The following is a 24,862-nucleotide window of genomic DNA, read 5'->3' as shown; positions in this document are numbered from 1 at the left end:
AAGGGGCATGGCCAGTTCCCCCACCCCCCCCCCCCCACCTCAACCAAATTTTCGATTCTAATCCACCCCCTGTCTACTAGTGATGATGGGGGAAGATTTGACAGTGATTCCGATTGATCCAGTAGCAGTATAAAGAATATATTTACTTGTCTATTCCAACAAGGCTGTATGTCGCCGCCAAGAGGCGATTAAGTGGCCCAAATCGCTCTCGCAAACAGGTATAGAACACTAATAAATATTCAAAAGGTTTTTTCGATACGCATCGTATACGTTGAATACATTTTGGTCGTTTTCCTTACAAGCCCGATAGTCTGTTCCGTGCTTTGTTTAATCATCGAAGGCAAAAGTAAACACATACTTTTGTTTTGATTTGCTGCGTTTTCAATTTCTTTTTGTTTTTATGCTCTCCAAGCTAGCGTAGATGGGAAACGCCCACTTGTATCGTTGTACAAGAAATACAAGTAACACGGAACTCGTAATGAAACTGAAATGTTAAAGTGATCAGCCGTTAAAACAAGGAGTCAGCGGGCATATTTTTCCACTGTCTATAGAGTAATCTATTTAAAGTTCAAAACACTAATCAACAGTCGCCCCCTTTAACAGAAATATCAGGCATCGAATCACACTTTCAGCAGAACACATTTTGATTTTTCTTTTCTTTTCTTCAAAAGAACATCTGTTAAAATATTTGAGTTTTCAAAAGGACATATTTAAACACAATTTCTTCACAATCGCTTTATTTTGTAGAACTATATGGTTGCAGTGTTGCACATTAAAGATTGTACTCGTAACTCCATATTAAAAATAAACACTTTCTACAAAATAGAGTACCTATTTTGTGAATGTTCCCTAAACATGTGGGTCATCCTATAGCTTTCCTTGTACCCCAATCACACCACTAGACGGACTACAAGCAAAATGACAACCGACAAAATATTTGAGTCACACCACCAAACCGACTTCACACCGACAAAAACAAAAACGATTCTTGGCCATTCGAGATATTAATGAAAATCTTACATTCGGTATGTTGTCTGTTTGGTATCGGTCCCGCGGTGTGACCGGGTATAATGTATTTACTTTTTTGTTTGGTCTTTTGTCGTTCTGACGTTGGTCTCTTTGGTGCATGTGACTAAGTATAATTTATTGTTTGTTTATGAAATGTATTTGTTTATTGTTCAGGATAATGTCTGTCTGGTGTCGGTCTGGTGTCGGTCTGGTGTCGGTCTGGTGCCAGTATCGTTAGTGTAACTGGGGTATGAGATAATACGTTTCCATTTCTTGTTATAGCTGAACTGTGTGAAGGTCTCTTATAACGAGCCGAATGCTTAACATGAAGACATAAATGAGTTTCCAACCTGGACTTGACGCCTCCCCCCCCCCCATAAATAGTAATTTGAACAACACCCCCATCTGTTGTGATAATGTTTAATACCATAAACCGACAGGAAAGTACAAAATAATAGCGCTCATAACAAGCACACACCCACTTCACTCATGGTTCCGCCATTTTGGATCTATCTCTTTGTATCTCTCTCCCATCTGAAGCATCGTGAAAATAGATTATGAGTAGGATCGAAACCGGAAAAAGAGTGTGTTGTTGAATGCTTTAATCTCTTCCTGTACAGCTCTTACTCTGGCCTCTATCATAACACAATCACCTATCATCGATCATACATAGATAATTTGAACCATTTCTCCTTGGCATGCGTCGAACAGGCAGATTTTGTTCTAATTATTCTGTAGTGTTTTCGAGTGTATTCTTATGTCAGCTTGTCTGACGTTGCAAGAGAGTCTTGTCGCGAAATTGGCTCCCTGTTCGAGAAAAAAATTGCTGCGCGGTACGACACTTACCGAATTCCTGAATTCAACTCCGGACCCAACATTGTACCTAACCCTAATCATAACCCTAATCATAACCCTAAACCCAACATAAACCCCAATTGCAACCCTATCCCCAAATCTTTTCTACCTCTAACGAACTAAAGCCCGGAAAAATGCCGAATCACGGTTGCACAACAGAACCAAGGCCTCAATTTTTGGAATATTGTTTTCGTCGACAAAATAATATTGTTCATTGCTATGGGCTGGTCCTATTTTATCGGATAAAGATAATGGAAAACGTTTCTAACTACCTCTCCTGATTTGTGGAAAAGATTTTGGTTTTGCTGTGATCCGAAATAATAGGTGATTAATGTCCAGCCCACCGTTTTACACTAATATGAACCTTCGACGCAACTTTTTTGTTTGACCTGTCATGCCTGTGGCTTAAGGCAATACCCTTTTCACTTCAGATCAGAATACCGATTTGAGAATGATTCATAGTTTGTTACAGTTCAAATTTGACCCTTCTTTTATAAGTATTTCAAATTACAAATTAAAATCAACCATCTATATTCAAGAAGGAAATAATGGACAATAATTGGTTTCTAATTCGTGAAATATTGAAATTTAGAATTGATCTTTCAGCAAGTTATTGACACATATCATTTGCGATCAAATGTTAAGAGTTAGAGTTGAGGAGCCTCTGAACGTGAGGGAAATACGAAAGGCCGTCCCGCAAAACTATCATGTCTAAAAGGTCCATAAAATATACGTTCATGAGCAGTACTAACTTGGTACCCTCTTTCAGACCGCTTTAAGCGTTATGAACGTCATTTTCGACACGGGATACAGACATGACAGACATTGAAACATGTATTCTAGAATACATGTTCTAGATCATAGCTTGGGCAATATCTTTCCTAGCAGTAGATCTTTATTATATGATTTAATTTGTGGATTATTATGCACATAAAATGTATCTTAAATGATGTAATGATTAGATAGCCTGAAAAAAATAACTGTATGTGAATTTCAAGGATATATATTGCGCCCCAACCATGCTTATCATTCGAAAACTGTCCAAAGCGACTAATGTGTACAATTTAAAATACACAATTTTCTAGGAAAATTCATTGAAATTGTCAGTAACGTTTCAGACTGCGATCGATATGTCGATAAAACGGTATTATTTCAGACAACCAATTTAGAGTATAGTCACCCTAAAAGTACTATGACATGATACCAACTGCGCATGTGCAGACATAATGTGCTAAAAACTATGTCTTCCAGATGCGACCATGGCAAATAATACAGGAAGTAAATTCGAGAACGACACAAAAAGAGAAATGGGAAATACTAACGCTCTGCAGCGGATAACTCTCTCTTCACAGTGCGATAAGGATAGTATTACTAATTCATTGAGGATATTGTTGTTCCCGCTATATTTGTAAACTGGGTTATAAAGATATATTTCTGATGATATACATGTGTTGATGTGGATATCGGTTTGATAGTATTGCAAGGGAGCTTCCTTCCTCATTCAGCGGTTGGAGAAGATCGCAATTATACAAAGGGCAATTATTTTCTTCTTTTTTACCTTTTGGATTAGGCATACCTTACCATCGCCGTGATCAGTGATAAGCTGCACGTTACTTATCAAACTACATGCATCCCTTTTCTCCATTAAAAAATTTAAACAAAATCAAGAGGTAAATTCTTGATCAGGGGCGGATCCAACTTTTTTTAAAAAGGAATGGCACATTTCCGAGAAAAATAATCTCTGACAGTAAAATAATAATTAAAGAAATAAATTTCACATTTTCACGAGCCTTTTGGATCTGAAAACTGAAAATTGTGACAAAACATTTAAGATATCCACAATTATAATTTAAAAGGGGCATGCATTAAAAGTGCCCCCCCCCCCCCCCGCCAAGAAAAGTCTGCATTGCCCTTGCTTAGTCAAGATTCTTTGTTTCGATCATTACATCCTAGCTACGTCGGGCAAATCCATAACAGATAATAACAGCAGTCTGTTACAATACATTGAATCTCTTGCTTTTCGATGGGAGAGAGAAGAAAAACACGGGGGAATCTTCTCCCAAAACAAGAAATCTTGTTAGGCACATTTCCTTCTTCGCTCTTCCGATCCGACAGTCCGCGATTGAACTTCCTTAGCTGCCATGTTTAGTAAGGTATGACTACAATGAGGAGAAGTAGAAAGAGAGGGCAAGATGGAGAGAGAGAGAGAGTGTAGAAGGGAGAGAGAGAGAGAGAAAGAGGAAGAAGAGAAAGAGGGAGGTAGAGAAAGAGAGAGAGAGCGGGAAGAGACATGATCACACCGGCTGGAGAGCGTTTGAGACGCCGGCGCGGGCCGCGTCTTTCTTCTCCTTCGCCGCTGACAGACAAGTCACTCCTTAACTTCTCTCCTTTGTCGGTCTACTCGACATCCATCACCAGCATACTTCGCTATTCTTCCTCCTTAACTCATTAATCTAATTTCATCATGATTGTTTTTGAAGTCTGCTCAACCGTCGGGGAGTTGAGCGCTGACAAAACGAGTTAAGCGCGCGCTTATCGGTGACGTAATTCATAACCAATACTTCCATATTCATAATTCGGTTTTACGAGTCCCTGATAGTCATCTACACTTTGCGACGGTGTCAAGAACAAAGTTGATAATCGCCTGAATTATGTACTCTCTTTGTTTGGCGTTTATTAAAGGTTGATTTATAGTAAAGGTGACCATATCAAATACGTTACGATCTTCTTCAATCTTTATAAGTCAGTTTGGAAGAGTATCAAAGACGAAATATCACTGAAAAGGACTGCGCTTCACGTGCCCTTATATTCAAAATGTTAGTCATTGGACAATTTATTTAAATGTTGTAATTCCAAAACCTCTCCGTATATACATCAATTATTATGTACCACATACTCAACCTCCCATATTGTCTTCCAGACACAATTACAATCACATAATTGCATAATGCAATCGCGTAACCATGCAGAACTCAACTTTAAGTTTTTAACATGAAGCTGAGATAAAGAGGAGCAATAATTGTCAATTTCACTAACAGTGGGTTGACGGTCGTGATACTGATAGTATGGTTCGATTCGACAAGGTGGTTTCTAATTTCGTCATCCAAGCATTCCCCGAAAACCTAGAGTGACAATTACGAGGAAAATTACGAGGAAAATGTCGAAAGTTCCCCCAACAAACCTTTAAAAAGAAGTTAATGCTTTCGAAGTGTAGGTGTAGAGACACACAAAGAGAAGTCATAAGCGACATATAAGTGCTGGGAGTAAACACAATATGGTTACATTTCCTCGATTACAAATAATGCTGTGTAATTGAGGATTGGTTTTAATATTAGATAGTTTCCTCGAGTGTTTCTTTGAAATCATCGGAAACTATCTGATGGAAAAAAAGAAACTGTAAATATATTTTTAGATTGTAACATTTGAGACTGAATGAATTGTTTATGAAAGCTTGATTTCCGTTTTTAGACAAGGAAATATTCGTAATGGATAATTGACATTTTGCGAAGGCGACCACAAATTGCCGCTTATTTAGTGATACGAACATGACAAAGATTTTACGAACAATCAATGGCTGTTTTTCTTTTAGTAAGTTATATTTTGCATATAAATTACAAGTAATAGCAGACAAAATATAGTCAATTTCACTTTTTTATATTGCTTTCCATGTGTTTCAGTAAGGCAAAGAGATTTTTAAAATGTAGTTTTATGCACGGTTTTATATAAATAAAGGAACTTAATCTATCGAAGTGAAAACTTTAAAATTAGGGAATTGAAAATGTTATCTAGCAAAGAATTATTTCATCCTGTAAGTATCATATTTTGCCATTCCACCTTAAAAATTAATAAAAAGACACGCATCCCCCCCCCCCTTCTCCACTGGCATTCTAGAATGGGATCTGATTTCTCCTGTCATCTCCCGCCTTTTTTCCGAGAGCATAAATTCTGCACGGTAATGCGCCCTGGGACCACAACGCATTTCCTCCCATCGTCTGCTGAAGAACAGCCGATAAAAGGTACCATCAACCAGCGCTAAAGAGGAGGATTCTTTTCATCAACATCTATGTCATGATAACAAGAGGATGACAAAGAAATGGATAAATGCTCCCCCAAACAGATTAGTTCCAATATTTATGTATGTTATCTCCGCATGGAGCCTTCCTTTTTGGCAACCATCTTCCCGACAAGAAGTTCCAGAAGTGTTAAAAAATATTGTATTTTGACATGTGTACTTTATTTGAGACCATCAAACAAAAAGATTGAATGGACCGTATACTTGTATTTTTTCTCCGTGGAATTACCGCTGACACCTCGCCCCCTTCTCCTCCCTCTGTCTTTATATCTGTCTCTCTGTCTCTCTGTCTCTCTCTATCTTTCTCTTTCTCTCTGTCGGTCGCTCTTATCTAGTCCTACCCTCTACCATAATCAACTTTTCAAGAACTTAGTGGATTCCCTAAAACATGTCTCCTTCGGGGCGAAACCAAAAAAAAAGGAATAAAAACATAAACAAATAAAGACAAAATTACAACAAAAGATTTGCAATGCTTTCATTTACCTGTCTTTCACTGAGCTGGAGAACCTTGGCGAGCTTTTTTCTTTCGGGCGGGGAGAGGTATTTCTGGTTTTCAAACTTCTTCTCCAGCTCCATCGTCTGATCGTTGGAGAATCGGACCTGGCCTCCTTTGCGTTTGTGGAGCGGTCTCTGGATGAACGGGTTCCACAAGAAAGGTTTCCCTGAAACTGCAAAGAAAGAAAAGAGAAAGATGATGATTAGATGGAGATGCTAAGTCCTGTAATATTTTTTTCTTCCGAAAAGTAATTGGAAAAAAGAGAAGGGTGACTAGTCATTAAGTAGATCGAGTAAACGGGTTCCACGGGGAGAATTTTCGTGAAAGCGCATGCAAAGCACAGAATATTGTTATCAATACAGATTATTAGGTTATTATGGTATCTCAAAAAGCACATTCTTTTTTTTTTAATTAAGAAACGTTTATAGTCTTATTACCGATATAATACATCTACTGATCATAGCCAGGTTTTTTTTTGGGGGGGGGGGGGGGGGGGGTTTCAAAATAGTGCCCTGTCCTTCAATTACATTCCTATATTCAAAATATATCTACACTCTTGTTCAATTACTGGGAAAAGGATTCAATATTCAAACTTTCTGTAGATGTCTCATGATGTCATCCAGATTACTTATATCCAGAATTGCATTTTTTATTTCAAACATAACATTTGGTAAAGAAAGATGATATCTGTTTGTCTTTTATATTTTTAGATATCCTAGTGTGTTTTCCGTGTACGTGTATCAGGATCAAAATAGAAAAATCACAAATTTTTATTACCGGGAAAATGAATGATGCATGGTTAATAATCAACACTGATATGCTTATGGGAAACGACTAGAGAGACAGTATGTTATTGTTTGTAATGAGATCGGATATGATAAGCACTCATGAATTCAACTAGTACAAATTAATCTCCATCAAAATATTGTTGAGAAATGATTTGAGGAAAATCATAATTTCCTTCGCAACCTGACGAATATAAAAGGGGTCCTCCGTCGAATTTGGGAAACAAAATTGAAGAAAGGCATCGTCTGTTTGAACAATGGGACGGAGATGTGCAATTGATCGAAATCAGTGCATTTTGCCATATTAGGTAAAGATAAACAGATGGATAACATGATAAACGTGATGTGTAAATCAATTGAAAATTGTAGGAAAGAGGAGAACAATTACAAGAGCATGCTGGGCATGTGTTGTGCGTAAAAAGCGTAATCGATGAAATACTTCTCGCAGAAAGTTTCCAATTATGCCGCGCTGCTTCGTCGAGTTCAGCCACCTTGATATAGGGTGGCAAATGGGGAAAACTTGCCAGGGGTATTTAGGGAACAGAATGGGCAGACAATCGGGTAAATAACATAATTGTCAAGTGCAATACAAATTGATCAAATCCAGGGAGGAAATTGTGTCTAAACTCTGCACCGAGTGAGGACGGGTTGGGATTGGAAACAGGCCTATTCGATGAGCCGCGTTTCACGACTGAATCCATCAGAATTGTCGTCATCTTTGGATGATTAATGGTGACCCCCGTCTGACATTCACTATCTTGCTTTTGTCTTGTCCTGATCTTCTTTGGAACACGTCATCCGTTTTTTGGATGGGGGCGGGAGGGGGGTCGAGGAGGACTGTGTCATCAAACTATCAATGTCGAACAAACCATTTCGTGTTCTCTAACTTGGCATGAAAAATATCAGACACAAACCAAGAGCAAAGATCGATTTAATTTTACCCAACACTGGATTAAGTTTAACCAAATCCCTTGTGAGGTTGGCTCAATGTCTTGATCATAATCCTGTTTTAATAAACTGGAATCAAATCAAAAACCTATAGAATATTCAGAAAGTCTGTTATGATGGCATTGTCACTGCTATATTTTGGGATCAGGTCTGTGACAACAGATCTCAGTGCTAAATCTTCAGTGTATCTTTATTAACATTCTATTGTGTTCAGGGCAGGTTGCACGTCACAGATATAATAATAATAATAATAATAGTTAGCTCTTATATAGCGCATTTAATTACCGAAGGTAATACCAATGCGCTTTACAAATGTAGAAGACAATAGAAATAAAGACATATATAGAAATAATTACATATAATTATAATCAAAACTTACAAGTAGGCATACGTTATACATTAGAAAAATCGAAAATAGCTTCTATTAAAGGTGATACATATAATATTTGAAAATGATTATAATTATACAACAATATAAATATGAATAGATAAATAAACATCAGCATTCAGTCAGTCACAAAGATGGTATGTGCTGCACCAACCCTTTGGAACCAGTACAAAATTAAAAGGAAATGTTAAACAAATATGTCTTGAGCTCTTTCTGGAACATGTCTTTGTCTGATTGAGGACGTAGAGTGCTAGGAAGAGAGTTCCAAAGGGTTGGTGCAGCACATTCAAATGACCTGTCACCGAAAGTTTTGGTTCGGCTTCTATTTATTACTAGCAGATTTTGCGAGGCAGATCTGAGTGATCTGGTTGGTAGATATTGGGCTATCAACTCGGATAGGTAAGTAGGAGCAAGGCCATGGATTGCTTTAAATGTGAGCAGGATAACTTTGTAGTGGATGCGTGCGGGAATAGGTAACCAATGGAGCTCCTTTAAGATGGGAGTGATGTGATTGTATTTACTTGACATAGATACAAGACGGGCGGCAGAGTTCTGAATTCGTTGGAGTTTGGAAATGTCTTTGTCCGGAACGCCGAAGAGAAGACTGTTACAGTTGTCCAGCAGTGATGTGACAAACGCATGGATCAGTATTTCTGTTGTCTTCTGGTTAAGGAGATGGCGAATACCACCAATTCTTCTTAAGGCGAACGAAGCTCTGCGACACACCAAATTTATATAACTATAACTTTAACTATAACTATAACTACAGCTTTAATTATATATGTAACTTTAAATAATGGGCTTAAGTACAAACCGGCATATTAAATATATAGAAATGGTTTGGGATATGTTGCACATCGATTAATGCTAATGCCATATGAGCTTTTAGCACCGATACAGTCATACCTTATTCTACTCTGTTTGATAATTGTACATTAGTTATCTGTATGAGTTATAATTATGTGACCAGTCATTCAAACGATGAGCAATTATTTTGATGACTTGAGTAGGGTAGACTATTTGGACTCTCACCAGAAACAGTACGTCACCCAATCGTCCTACTTCTGTTAATTAGCAGAGGAAGTCGGCTAGCAGTGGTTTGTAAAATTGCCCGAGGGCCTACATGCCAAGGGAGACCCGCTTGGTTACATCACCATGTACATAGCCCGCTTAAAATTCGCACCTTCATTAAGGAAAGGGCAGTAATTAACGACTTTCTTCCTATGTCAGTTTGTCACTTTGGATGACTGGGCGCGCGCGCGGGAAAATATAGAAACAAAATTACATGAGCGTGCATCCTCCCGCAGCCGATAGCACTCTTTCATTGTCTATTGGGGGCATTGTCTGCTATCACACACGGGAAACCTCGGCGTAGTACCTGTTTGAGGTGCCGGGTTCATCCTCTGTATCACTCAAGGGATTTGAGAAATCCTCATGAAGATACTAACCAGAGTCTGTGGACTTGTGTAACATTATCAGCCTCAAATAAACGATTCCATCTATAAATACGACATTCAGATAGCAAGCGAATTTGGTATAACTCAAAAGGACACCCCGTTCAAATTCTCGGTAGGCAACCCACCCCCTGACTTGTCGTTTTCGATTTAAATGGCATATTAAATGCTCTTTAAAACTCTTCTGTTTACAGGCCATCAAGTATGTCGTATATCGTACTGATGATATCGTTACCTATTTTCTTTTACCAATCGCCACAAATTGGTCGCCTAAAGCCCATTCACATTTTGGTATAAGCATCACCACTCATACACTCGGATTTCTTTGCATGAAATACATGTACCACATGAGAGATGAAAATCATTTCGATTCCCAGCTCCAATCTGAATTACTTTGCTTACTATGAGGTATATACATATTTTCCTATAGAAGAAGTCACGTAAAAATCCCTTTTAAATTACTTATATACAAGAGACAATCATAACTAATCGTATTTCCGCATTATCATAACTCTTGTCATAACTGACCTGTAAAGGCCAACCATCGATTTAAATGTCATAAAGGCTATTTGAGCTACAATACATGATACAAAAATGGTGGCATAAATAAACGGCATTAGAGGCTTGTTACATCATGATAACTCTAGTTATCGTTAATAGATGAAGAATAAATCCATTGAGTCAAAGAGCAGGTTGGATTCTGGTAGAGGTGAAATATAATTGGTGACTTTCCTCATTTTTTTGTTAATCCTTTGAGGAAGAATAACATATTAGCAACGTCACGTAAAAAGGGTTGCCCTTAAACTGACATCATATTCGGAATATAACAAGAAATAGTCTATTATTGAATATATTTGGACCAACATTGTAACAAGTGTGTATATTAGTCCCATATTCGTGTTCAATGTTTGTTTTTGTTTTTTACTCTACAGAATTTCCAGCATTTTGAGCAAATTTGATGATTCCAAAGTTCACAATACATTTTGAAACTAAATAATAACTTCGAGACAACTTCTTCCGCAAGTTAATTGTATGGCTCGAACTCAAATTTATCGTTAAAAAACAAAAAAGGCCCTCAAATCCTGCAAATCTGGGAAACAAGAAGGCAGGACTGTGTAAGAAAAAAGAAAAAACAACTTAAAAGGTTATGACAGTGGCTACCGTTTATTGACCTCACGTTATCTTATGTCAACCATTTTAAACCGAATAAGATGGCATAGCAAACGAAGCACGACAAGATAAAACAAAGAAATTGCCCAACAATCGGTTGTCCGAATTAACAAGGCGGTCAATATTAAAGCAATCGCACGTTCTCTTGAAGTACTTCATAAATCCGAGACGCAATTATCTCTTTGCAAACCATCCCAATTTGCAGAAAACTTCTAGTATTTGCTAACTACTACTACTTGACTATAACTGTATCAATTGATGATCATCTTTATCTTGATAGAGATTAGACTTGAAAGGGAGATCCGACTTTAATTGCTACTATTCTAAACAGTTTTCATGTCTTTATCCTTCAGTTTGTAAATTGTCTGCGCTGTTAAATAGACACTGTTTTACATTGAATTAACGAGGTATATTGTCGACTCGACGTGAGATTAATGCATAAAACTTTGCCAACTATTCTTGTAAATTGCTCGGCGGCCGTGAAAATCTCGAATTAAGTCGTTAAATTAAGGCGAACTTGTTGATAGTTGTAAGTTTAAGCCGAGCCAAAATTGTAATTGTCTTTAATGATCCCGAAAGTACTATAAAATCCAACTCTCCACTGATTAATAAAAGGATTGTCATTTTGGCAATAGGAAAGAAATCGCCACTTTTAGCGTTCAGCCTTTTTCATGGTATTGCGGGTATCACGTATTACTTGTATAAATTAGTGAGTTCTTATGTACAATAATTATTTTATCCCTTGGTGCAATATTCATTAATAGATTAATAGCCTGATTTGACGTGACATGTTTATATCCGCATTGCGTTTAGATATGAGGATACCAAATACTTTGTATATAATGTTTAAACATGTTCTTACTTATTGTTTATTGCTGTTATGAATTTATGTTCAAGATTTTGTTATTAATATTATTATCATATATATATTTGTTAAACTATAATGTACCTCATTATGTTTAACAGGGTCTCTTGGCAGACCACCGCTATTGGTGATAATGAGTCACCCTATCTAAATATCAGAAATAAATAAATAAATAATAAATAAATAGTGCTGTCATTCTTTTTCCTCCTCCTCCTCCTCCTACTGTTCTCATAATCCTCATCATCTTCTGTTTCTTCTTCTTCTTCTTCTTCATCTTCTTCTTCTTCTTCTTCTTCTTCATCTTCTTCTTCTTCTTCTTCTTCTTCTTCTTCTTCTTCATCATCATCTTCTTTTTCTTCTTCTTATCCTTCTCCTTGATATTTCCTTGTCATATTCTCTATGTCCTTTCGAACTTTAATTTATCCCTTATAAACCACCTCTCATTAACAAACTTGGCTTATACCATGTCTGAAATGTACCATCACTCTGTTCTCACAGGAAAATTGAAGAAGTTCCTGACAGCCAAAGAATCGATTTTTCCCTTCCGATTCCGCATCTCGAAAATATATACCAATCCAATTAAGAGTGTTTGTACTTATCAGATATACCAATAACACCAGAAAGGGGGGTCAGCTAGTACCCCTAAAGGATAGAACATGTTCCCTTTTCGCACTGTATTACTATGACTTGTGAGTTTGTCTCAAATTGGGCACTCTACACGTCGCCATTGTCCAGCCCCCCTAAACAAACGCCCCTTTACTCTTTGCGCGTCTTTGTTATAATTCACCCATTGTCAGCACACAGGTGATAAGTGTTGCAGACGCAATAGAAATCAGAGTGTTCGCTATGTCTGTATCCAATCTGCATTTTCTTCTTTTTCTTTCTTTTTTGTCTAGCTTCGGGGCAAAATTGGATAGGGGTAATACGCTAAGCAAATTATACAATAGTTGTTACACGCGGAAGGAAGTGGGGGTTAACTTACTAGTAAATATAATTGTCTACTCCTTGTTCTTTTCTTGTTTGAATTATTTGTTTGGTTTTCCCATCCCCCTCTTCTTCATACTCTTCCCCCATTCTATTCGTCCTTCTCCCCCTCCTCTTGCCCAAGTTTCCCCCTCCCCCTTTCGTCCTGCTCTTCTTCTTTGAAACATCGAGATCATTGTATATTCTTCTTATTCTCTCCCATCTTCTCTTTTCATAGAAACACTCGATCAAAAAATAGAACATCAAACACACAATAATTATAAAAGCATTGTGGGGAATAGAGGAGGTTGGAATGGAACGCACATCCATCGAATACAGGTTTATCAAAAGAGGCATGGTTTTATATGCGGTTAATAGGAGCCAGATAAGATTCAAACAGGGTCATAAAAGGACAGTAATTGAAATGTTAGCAAGAATTAAGCAATTAAAATAAGACGGAAAGGAAAAAATAAACTCAAGTGAACAAAACTATGCGAAAACAAGATGGCAAACTTTGGCTTTATCCCATCGATTTTCTTGACCACATAATTACAAATCATACCGAGTATTCATTGGATATGCTAATCATACTAATGGAGATCCCAAGATCCTTTTAAAAAGCTAAAAAGCACATCACAGAAAAAGAGCAATAACCATAAGTGTCCATCATAACTCGAACAAAAAAATATTACGCAACGCAGGAAACGGCGTACTTAACGTGTATCGATTTATTGTCGCGCGGTGTATTTTAGTGTACTCCGCTGGATTAGAAGTGAACGAAAATCGTTATGTTAACGCCAGATAACAAATATAAACCTCCTTGTAGCATCGGTTATGATATATTTATAAACCCATCAACTAATTCATTGCTTACTTCGTATTGATTGCTTTTAGTCGTTCGTTTAGCTCTATTTATTCCCTCCCTATATTTAAAAAAAGTATCTAAAGAGCATTCTATTGGTTCTTGAATGACTCTCATCATTTTCACAGGTTGCCGTGCATGGATGTAATGTAGTAACAAGTTTATTTCAGCAAAATTATGTAAATTTTATATTGTTAAAAATGTATTTTACCAACAAATAAAGAAAAGAGGAATCTCCTTCAATTCCTCATCTAATTTACTGTAAAACTGTCTCAAGAATCATGGTTATGCTTCCATTTTCTAATCGTTAATAATGTACTTAAATACGAATCTTCATTTATTTTGGAGCTGTTCATTTTTTCATATTATTATATCCCCCTCCCCCAAAGAAAAAGAAGATTTGTTGTATTGTTAACACGACATCAGCCTATATTTTTGTATCATCTTGCTCTCTCACAACGGGTCAACTGTCACTCAAATTCACTCACTTCGTGGTTAAGTACAGGGTACACAAATCTAAGACACCATTAACCGATCGGTAGACAGATACAAACAAAAGAGGGGAGTGTCTTTGGACCCCTCAGATACAACTATAATAGAGCCATGCACCTTCATCAAAACCACCCTAGTTTCTTTACACACCCCATCAAATGGCCCTATTTGTCACTCTCTGCTATTGTCTTGTTTTACCCCCCATTAAAAGTTTGTTTAATATATTCCCTCGACAAGCTAGCTATACCCCCTCCTGATAAACATTGACGATCAGGGTTGTTTTTTGCTTGCTTTGTCGCTTAACGCACATTAAGGACGGAGGAAACTCGCCCTACCTTTTATCCTCGCAAAAACTGGGCTTGCCCAATATGTAACGTCGTGAGAAAGACACAAAAAACAAAGAAAACAATGAAGACAAAAGAACCACTAACAAGATTGACAAATGTGTGGCTGCCAATTGCATTGGTTAATGACTGAATTCTAATGCCATTTCCGCTGGGAAGGAGCAGACAGTTAAAAGATGGTCCAATGTTTGCTTTTTAAACAATCGCTCTATCGATTTTCCCTTTTGTCTCGGCGCAAGTGGACAACAAGCAATCCAGATTGTTGGCGCAACAAGAAATTATTATTAAAACGTGGCGTGCCAAAAGTAAGACCCATGTTGGTAGATAGATATATCATAATTCATTTGTAACTTTATTATATGAAATCAATAGTGGGATAGCTCTTCCCATTGTTAGAGTGTAACGAGAAACCGGATACACTCTCGTCTCTTATGTGAAGCAGACGACACGATAACTACGCGTCGCGCGTTCGCTCAAATACGAACCATTTTTAATGAGCGCGTAATTAGCTCGATTCCTCCTCTCAAATAACAGTCTGGAAATCGATGGGAAAGTTGGCAAATATTGCTCTGAATAAACAGTTTGGATAAAACGATGACGGGTTGATTGATAGATGTCATGGATTGTCATCTCTGTGAATTGGCGACGAGTTAGGTCGCTAATTAAGAGCATGCCTTTGAAATTACTTTCACGCGAAACACGCTTGCGAAATGCGATATGGGTATTTTACTTAAACAAACATTGCCCACTTTCCTATAAGCATTTGATGTCTCCAATTCAAAGCTTGGGAGATGTTACATTTGCTTTTAACATTTCATGTGACCTATTATGATCGTTACATTAAGCTTAAAGCCACATAATTGTTATTTGGATTGTTCATCATGACTTGTGTCATTCACCATGACAAGTCATTCATATCAGTAGTGGTTTGCTGATCGAGAGTAATGTGAGTCTATTTTTTTTCTGTATCGTAATTAAAGAATGTTAGACCTAGAAATGCTGTGCTTTCTCTAAAGATAATTGTGTAATTATCCATGCGGTGTAAACCAGCTAAGAGGTTTACCTAAAGGGCGAGACAAGTGAATTAAAATTTTCATACCGCAAATGAAAGATCATAATATTTCAACGCTGAAAGAGATAGAGACAGACAGAAAAGAGAGGGAAAAGAGAGAGGAGAGAGAGAGAGACAGACCCAACTGGTGCCTCTTTTACAACAAAAGTTGCGACTAAACCAGACGCAAATCAGCAACTCTGATTGGTTGGAAGTGAAGACTTGCATTTGAATTTGGAATTCACTCGCAAATTTCAGTATAATAGGTGTAAAACATGAAATAATGTTATCAAATATCTACCAAGTAATCTGTAAAACCTCCTCTTAAGAATCCACGTGGGTTGGAAAGGGTTAATACAGCCCATAAAGGTCACAAAACGGGATCTAACAACAAAGAGACCATGATCCAACTTCCGGTCTCCGCTATATGCTTTCCACACTGTAGTTAGAGACATGGAATCTCAGTTTTAGTATCTCCTATCAAATACTTCCCTATCTGGTATTAGATAAAGCTTTAACCGTTGTTCTTATTTTGTTACGATATCTTTCTTCTGAACTGTTAAATTACCTTTTATAGTTCTTGGTATAATTATTTCCGGGTATATATTACCGGTATATGATATGAATATAATAATCATTGTGTGACACGCAAAGTACGATTGTATAGCTACTATTAGCTGCTGGTGTCCCTCCCCCCCCCCCCCCCCTCAATTCAAGTAATATTTTTCTCTGATGTATACCTCGTCTAACATTAAATGTTCTGTAATTAATAGTCTACCAATTTCATTTTCAAAATGTTATCAACAATATCCACTGTGTTGGACTCGCTCCCCCACCCCCTCTCTCTCTCTCTTCCCCTCTTACTATGTGTATCATTTAATTTTCTCTGTATTTCATTGTGATGACAAGTAAACGAAAAATGTTAAAAATATATATTCGTTGTAAACAAGTACAATTTTTCGTTTCCCTTTCCCACTCCCACTCCCCTCCCCTGCCCCGTCCTCCCCCTCTCTCTCTCTCTCTCTCTCTCTCCTTCTCTCTCTCTCTCTCTCTCTCTCTTCCTCTACTCACCAGGTCGACCCCGCCCCTCTCACACACCAAAGGGTGCCGCGCCGCGCGTGGAGAGAGCAGATAAAGCACTCCACGCGGAAACGGGTAGTAAAGAAACGGTTGAGGAAATGATACTACAAGCACACATATCTCTCCACCATTTGCAAATGCCATTTAGAGGCCGATTGGGTGTTATTGTTAGGGATAATTGTGTCTATTGGGCTCGTCTGATAAGCCCAACAGCGGAAATTATCCAAAGCGAAACGACGTCCTCTGTCTCTTTTAACCAAGAAAAAAATAAGAATGAGAGTATATAGGGAAAAGGGAAAAAAGAAGGAAAAAAGTAAAGAAAATATGAGGACAATGAATTTGAGGAGGAAAGGGGGTATTATTACATCATATTCGAGGTTGTATGGATGGTATTATTTGTAAGAATACACGATGTCCAAAATGATTGAATGGTACCAAATGATTCTACAGGGCGGTTACATATTATAGACTTTCAGTTTGTGCCGAGTTTCACGCAATAGTTAAACTCAATGTGCCACCCCTCCTCAGTCGATAAAAAAAATATAACAGTAAAATATATAACACTTGAAAATATATCAAGATTATGATAAGGCTATGTCATGTCAAAGACAAGAATTACGGTGTACTTTCTTAATCCATATAGCGCCGTTACAAAGAGGCTAAATCATCAGCAACTATAATAAAAACAAAATTTATGAGAACTAGTTGATTATTAGTATAACTTACAGGCGTGGACGCTTTGTTTTAGGAAGTGTTGTCATGAGTTAAACGGGGGCAACATTTTCAGCTGATCTAAGTTTTCGTTTTGCCATCGCAGGAAATAATATTGGCAGTTCTGACTCATAATAATAAGGTGAATTGATTATTGAAATTTCGAATAATTGGAAGGAAGATGGTGCGAGAAATGATGAATTAAATAGAATCGGAGATAGATATGAAAATAAAGATATAAGAGAATGGGCAAAAATCATTTAGCACGGTTGACTACCCGCACGGGTTTGTATTGCGGAATCGGGAACAATGGAGGTGTTTTTGGAGACGGTCGCGCGAGACACTCCGCGGTCGCTAGCCCGGGAGTACAATGTGAGAGACGCGCTGACTCCACGCAGGGAAAATATTGAGATTGTCTCGGTCAAACTATCTCAGAGAAAAGAAAGAATAGATGGAGGGGAAAGGGGAGAAGAATGGAGAAGAAAGGATGGTGGCACATCGAGGGCTATTGGGGTATGGTTGATTGACGTAGATGTATGGTGGAGACTTCCGATGCTGTTTGGGTCATGTCTTGCTTGTGCTGAACGTCAAACATTGGAATGGTCTCCGCGAGACTCGAACCCGGTCACGACACTCGTGTGACGACTAATTGACGCAATAAACAAATACGTCATCAAAAGATAATAAAGCAAACCTCCCAATTTGTGTAAAATAATTGCTTCAATAATACGCCAATCATTCGCCATCCAAGTTTTCTGCAATGTATGTACGTATCATATAATACAAACACAAAGAACATGAAACGCCCTTGTGGGGTTGGGGGGAGTTTGTGCTCCATTCAAAAGAACAGGTCTGCAAAAGAACATCGAGGGAAAATAATTCAGAGGGAGTAATAATTACCCAAATGATGACCCAAAAGGTGATCATTGTGTTTTCGTGGAGGCCTAATTGATGAGCCATTTCCGGCCCACATGACCGATTGATATGTGAAAAAGAAAATACGAAGTTTCCGAACGATATCGCAATGGTGACGTTTTAAAGATCACTGAATCAAACTAAATAGATCAATAGAATACAATGGACATTTTGGCTATAACGAATCCATAAAATTAATGTGTTGCGCATTGCAATGACTCAAGAAGCAAATGGTGAGTCTAGAGTTAGTTCTAATCTAAACGTCTAAAAACTTTCAACCAAATCATTTCTTTCATCTTTAAAAATGTTGTTCAATTACTTCGAGAATATTTGAACGTAAATCGATTTCGAACTTTTTAGTGAAACTGTCAAGCGATGTTATGATTATCTGTTGTGTAAAAAGATGTCTTTTTTAATTTAATAATAGTGATAATAATGATAATGATAATAATAACAATAAGTGGTTGGTTGTTGTTATTTTTAAATCTTACCTGTGTGCTAAGGAAGGACGTTAGATTCGAACCCTCAACCCTTGGATGGGGAATCAAGAGAACGAACCGCTATCCCACGACAACTCCGCATTTTCAATAAGATCAGTAACATATTTCGTAACGTCATTAATAACAAGTTACGATAAGTCGTGTAAACTACCAACATGACTAGAATCGTTCTGGTCATGTTTATTTTACATCCGATGAACGACGTTTAAATGCCACCATCTAAAAGACTCGTCTCAGATTCGAAACCTGGGTCCATTATATAGACAAAAGAGATATTACCACTGGACTACGCAAAACCCGTCTTTGTTACTTCTGATTAATACTACCGTTTGACAAGTTAGAAACAGGCGTACAGTTTTCCATAGCGCCACACAATGTCATTTTGCTGCTGTTCGTTTGTATGTTTCTTTCTTTGATTGTTCACGTGCTTCTTTGTATTTGTTTTTCGTTGTCTATTTTATTTGTTTGGTTGTGTTTTAGTGGGCTTGGGAGGCATATAATCAACTTTGGACAGGTTTTCACCATGTCGGTAACTGTCGGTAACTGTCCTGTACAGCTCTTATTGTAGTAATATATATATATTATCTTAAAAGGCAGATAGGGTAACAAATCATGATTGTTTGCAGAGAAGAAAAAAATGTATATTTTTTAATTTTGAAACCTCTTTTTCGCTTTAATCCAATGCGGGAGCAATAGAAAACTTCATTCGAAAGAACCAGCTAATAATTATGTTTGATGACGGTGAACTAATATAATGTGGACTGTTATTGCTTTTCATATATAAATTGAAATTAATTCTGTCGACTGAAAGTAAAAGTATATACTTCTGGGCGTAATAAGGAAATGAAATTTGAATTACTTTCGTAAATACGCAGTACATTATCAACATGATAAAGCGAAAGTATATCTATCTCTCATCATTACTTCTGATTTATGAAGTTTCTAAATAATTTGCTTGATATCATTATTGCTTTATAATTAAATATTACTTTCCCAAGTTAAGCATGTAAATTAATGTAATTTATCTGACCTGATAACCATACGTTAAGAAAATTAACAAGATATATATATATATATATATATATATATATACATATAATTATATATTATATATACAACACAATCGCAATTATTTTCGAAAATCAACTCTATAGGGCAATTTCAATACTCTTTTCTATGTCTCATAGAAATCATGTTAGGATTACATAATATGCCACTGCCATGAACGTACAAGGCTATTGAAATTGCCTTAGGTCGATTTTCAAAAGTATTTGCTATATATACATATATATATATATATAGACATAAACATTGTGAAAGAAAATGAAAGAACTATACTGCATGAACATAGCTTCGGTGTAGTAGCTTCTTAAATTAAAAGGTCATTTTTCTTCTAAATGTCTCCTTAAATACTATTTCGTATCCCATACATAGGTCTATACATGTGGTCCAAAACTTCCTACCTTAATTACTTTGATTGAGAAACGCTATAGGTCGAAGATTCTAAATTGTCATGTTCTCAATGGTATTATTGAGGAATATGATTAACGATGTTTTAGGTTTAGCAGGAAGAGATTCAACAAGACAGTTTGGAAGTCAATTGGACTTAAAGGCTCTCAAACATCAACTTCATCTTCCAAAAGTACGTGAAGATGTCTTCAAGTGTTGTTTGAAATCACGACTTGTTGAGGAAAAAACATGGAAAAGGAAAAGGAAAACATTAGAGAGTGAGAGAAATTGAATGGTGACATTCAGGAATTCATCTCCTTCAGTTTCGAAACCATAAAGGAGGTAATATATGATCATAAAATAGTTAATTATAAACCGAACTCGATGGGTAGGATAGCATTTTCTTTGCTTTATGGTTCTCGCTACTGGCAGTTTCGAAAGTAATTAACTTCGAATTAAAATTAAATGGTACATCTTAGACACTCTTTGGAAGTAGTATAAATTGTAATTAGAAAGAGATTGAAACTTATTCTTTTATATTTAATTAGCTCTCTGATAATTGATTCTTAATTAATATGGATGGGTTGTGGGTTATCGACATTTGTAATGGGGTAATTTATTTCGTATATAGTGCAAATACCTCCCAAACATTGCTTTGTATTCTGATTACAGGGGCTACATTTACTGTAATAAATCTTCATCGAGCTATTTTTCTTTATTAATCAATCTATTACTTGTATAGTTTTATTGTAAAGGCACATGGCACTAATTTGTTCATTAACGTCAAAAAACCAATAACAATTATACGTGCGAATAATCATTATACATTTAAACTAAATTTACTACAATGTAACATGTTGAAATTAATCATTCGTGATCTTCTGTGGTTATGTCTTTATTTGAAACAAGTATACAGTATTATTAGTGTGTATGCTTGTCTCATTGTCTCAATTGATGATGCTTGTGAAATGCATGACATTCAATCCTTTTCCCGAGGTAAAAATCGATAAATAACTAATAATACATTTCCTTAACTTTCGATTTTTAATTTCGTCTTTCAATGATTTCGTTTTCTCTGAGCATAGTGAATTTTGCCCTCCCCTCAAAATAAAACAAAAATTCTTTGGAAACATCTAACACTATGCTTGAACAGCAGTTCCTCACAAAAAAGGAGGCCTACATTTTCTTTGTAGACTTTGCTTTTGAAAATACTTTCCCTCCCTATATTTCGCCTTTAAAGTCCCCTCCCGATTTTTGTTACCTGAAGTCCCCTCATCAATTTGACATTCCCTAACGATGTTGTACACGCAGCACTCCGGAAGCTATAGCTGAGCCTACTTCGCAAGGGCAGCTTCCGCAATGACCTGATACCGCTGGAAAAAATAGTACATGTGGGACTAGGAGAAAACGTCAACAAGCGGGTGGGGCTAGCTACGCGACCGACATAGCCCGCGGCTAGGACCCCGGGAACTTGTCGGGAGGGAGGGGGTGACTCATCAGTGAGTGGTAACTGTAATGCGTGTCTGGGGAATACCTTTCAGTCAAGTTGAAAACCTCTTTTTATCTCCCCGGAGAATTAACTTTATATGCTGTTACATGTAGTCTAGACTTAATGATCCTTTGGTGATAATTACGATCAAACTCGGTTAAGTCAGGCGGTTGTCCCTACCGGCATATATCTACAAAGTTGGCAAACTTTTTTTTTTACTAAGGATATAATCTGAAGTGGGTCTTAAACTCACCAATATGATTAACATTCTTAATCAAATAACCGTCCAAGCTAAAGCAATAAAACTCGTTTCATAAAAGGCCTGCAAACAGACTAAAGAGTGACCATTTAACGACCAGAAATTTCATGATTTTTGTCACGATTTTGCGTGCTGAGTTACGCTCTGTATATCTGTGATATCTTTATCATATAATGAGAAGTGACTACTGAGCTTCCGTTCGACTATACTATACCTACCGCCTGATCGTTTTATATTTCATACCACAATTCTGATCGCTGATAACCATCTTTAAATAGTGGTTTCCGTTTTCAAATTATAGATTCTTCAATATCCCAATTTATCCATCTTCCTTCAATATTTTTATTAGATTATTCAGTCTTCAAATTCTAACCTCAAAATGACGCGAACTTATATTTTGTTCGTCCATTATAATATGATTAACTGATTAAGGGGAAAATGTGGGATTTGAACAATGCCCGCAATCAATACTCTGTACAAATTTAACTTTTCATGAAATAAAATGACAGCGAAATGAACACTGCCTATATTGCTTCTTTTTCGCTTTCGAAAGAATAACCAAATTAATGAAAAAGAATCAAATGCTATTAATGCATTCAGAGAAACAGCGTCGGTAGAAGAAAAAAAAGTGTTAATGGAAGAAAAGATAAATAATTTATGCATAGATCAAAATTATTTAAAACAATATATTTGTATATATATATTATAATTAGAACAATTAAAACATAAATCTTAAAGAGTTTACTGCCTCACTTTAAGAGGAAGTGAAGAAGTGAACTTCCAAGGATTTTCGTTTCAATTGTTTTAATTATTATGAGTATATTGCAATGACGGGTTATTCAAACTGAAATGGAATTATTTATTCTATTCATATATATTATATTATGTACTAGATGAACATATGGTCAGGAATTACACGTTGTGGACATGAACAGAATTAGGATATTTCTAGAAAATTAATGGAACAGAAATTGAAAACAATCCCATTGTGTCAATTATAAAACCTCTTTGAAGGCTCCTCGGTGACGCAATTGGGTGTTAATATTTCCTGAATTGCGACAGACATCAATCATTGGTTTAAAAATATCGTTAATGGTCACAAGTTTACAGCATGTTGAAAAAGGTTTTGTTTTTGTTTTAAAATCACGTTTTAAGAGACCACTTGATTGAATTGGTTAATATTCAATCCGAATTGCAGAAAATATAGAATTAATACAATAGAGATCGAGTGAGATGTTTACACAGTAGGCCTATATCGATAGATTAGTCTAACGTTTTACTTTCGGATCGTGGGAGGCTATACAAATTGTATATAAACAAGTTTGCTATTCAAATTATTTCCGACACGTTTGCACTTTCATCTTATCGTCGTGTATTGTTGATTTCATATTGTTTGTGCGTGCACATTCATAAACATGTTGCATCATTTAGATCCGATTGCCTAATGATATCCAATCCCCCCTAACCACCACCACCACCACCAACACCACTACCACAAACAAGTACATTGCCCCCCCCCCCCCCCCCCTCCCGAAGCAAATGAATGACTTTCTATTTTACGGTCACATAATTATTTAGTATTAGAATTAGGACAACTGCTGAGAAATATTTTTTTCACTCATGAGAAAGGAGCATATGTACTGTCTTTTCAATAATAACAAATAAGAACTGTATGTGATCTACAAAGAGTGTATATAAATCATAACGAACATACAATGGGTAGTTTTATGATCTTTGGGATATGTTTTGAGAAAAGTTTTTTTTTTTTTGGTACCATGTCTACGCTTATGATATTCTTTCTTTTCACGTTTTAAATGATTTAACAGGCAAACAGGAGGAAAAGTTACAGCTTATTACTTGGATCTATTAAACTTTGTGAAAGTGGAATGATAGTGAAAATGTAATGTATATTCATAATGGCACCGGAAGCTGTTCGAACAAAGGACGGGTTTCCTGTATAGCGGAAAATGATTCACTTCTTTGTGTGCGTGTGTGTGCGTGTGTGTGTGTGTGTGTATTCAATGGTCCATGCGCTATTTCCTGAACAGCAGATCATCAGTCAAAATGCTTATCTCCTCCAGCCATGCTGTGCAACATACACGGGGAAATAATATAATGTCTCAAACTAGTAGGTCAACAACTGGGAGACTTCAGATAACTTTTTTTCTTTTTGAGATTATGACCCATGCATAATACTTTGCAGACCGATGGCTAGATTATGCGCCCTATATTTACAATACGGGACGTACATGTGTGCCAGATTATGAAAATTCAATGGTGATAATGATTTCTAGACCTAAGTGAACTTAAGCCCTATCCGAGGGACTTGTTAAATGTACTATGTCCCATTTGCAGGCCAAAAAATGAAAAGGTTAAATTTCAACTGCATTTGAAAGATAATACTAATTCAAAACTTCCCTAAAAAAAGGGGGCTTGAAAATATCTTTAAGTGGGAAAATAACGACTATTAGTTGCTGAATTGACTTAAGAGCTATAGAGCCAGTAAGTAATAGTCTGATTTTCAGACCAATGTACCGAATGGTCGTACGTTTTATGATGCGCAAAGATTTAATCAGTTAGATTTTGGCCATTACAAGAAGTGGGTTATTAATGTAGACAAATGCTCAGGTACCCTTACAACTCATTTTATGTATGTTATTACCAAAGAAAGAAAAAGGGCCAGTCAGTCACTCAATCGTGTCTGAC

At 36.7% G+C, this 24,862-nt stretch overlaps 1 protein-coding gene across 1 annotated transcript in view; it reads right to left on the bottom strand.

Moving 5' to 3' along the window:
- The window catches only part of LOC575826 (hematopoietically-expressed homeobox protein HHEX homolog), a 42,691-nt gene that overhangs the window by 7,556 nt on the left and 10,273 nt on the right, over positions 1-24,862 (bottom strand). The window contains exon 2 of the mRNA XM_776199.5: positions 6,419-6,603. Within this exon, the coding sequence (XP_781292.3) occupies positions 6,419-6,603 (185 nt within the window). The remainder of the gene's footprint in view (positions 1-6,418; positions 6,604-24,862) is intronic.

Source organism: Strongylocentrotus purpuratus, unplaced genomic scaffold (assembly GCF_000002235.5).
Source record: "Strongylocentrotus purpuratus isolate Spur 01 unplaced genomic scaffold, Spur_5.0 spur5_scaffold_15, whole genome shotgun sequence".
Classification (NCBI taxonomy): Eukaryota; Metazoa; Echinodermata; class Echinoidea; order Camarodonta; family Strongylocentrotidae; genus Strongylocentrotus; species Strongylocentrotus purpuratus.
This window is presented reverse-complemented; position numbering and strand designations above follow the sequence as displayed.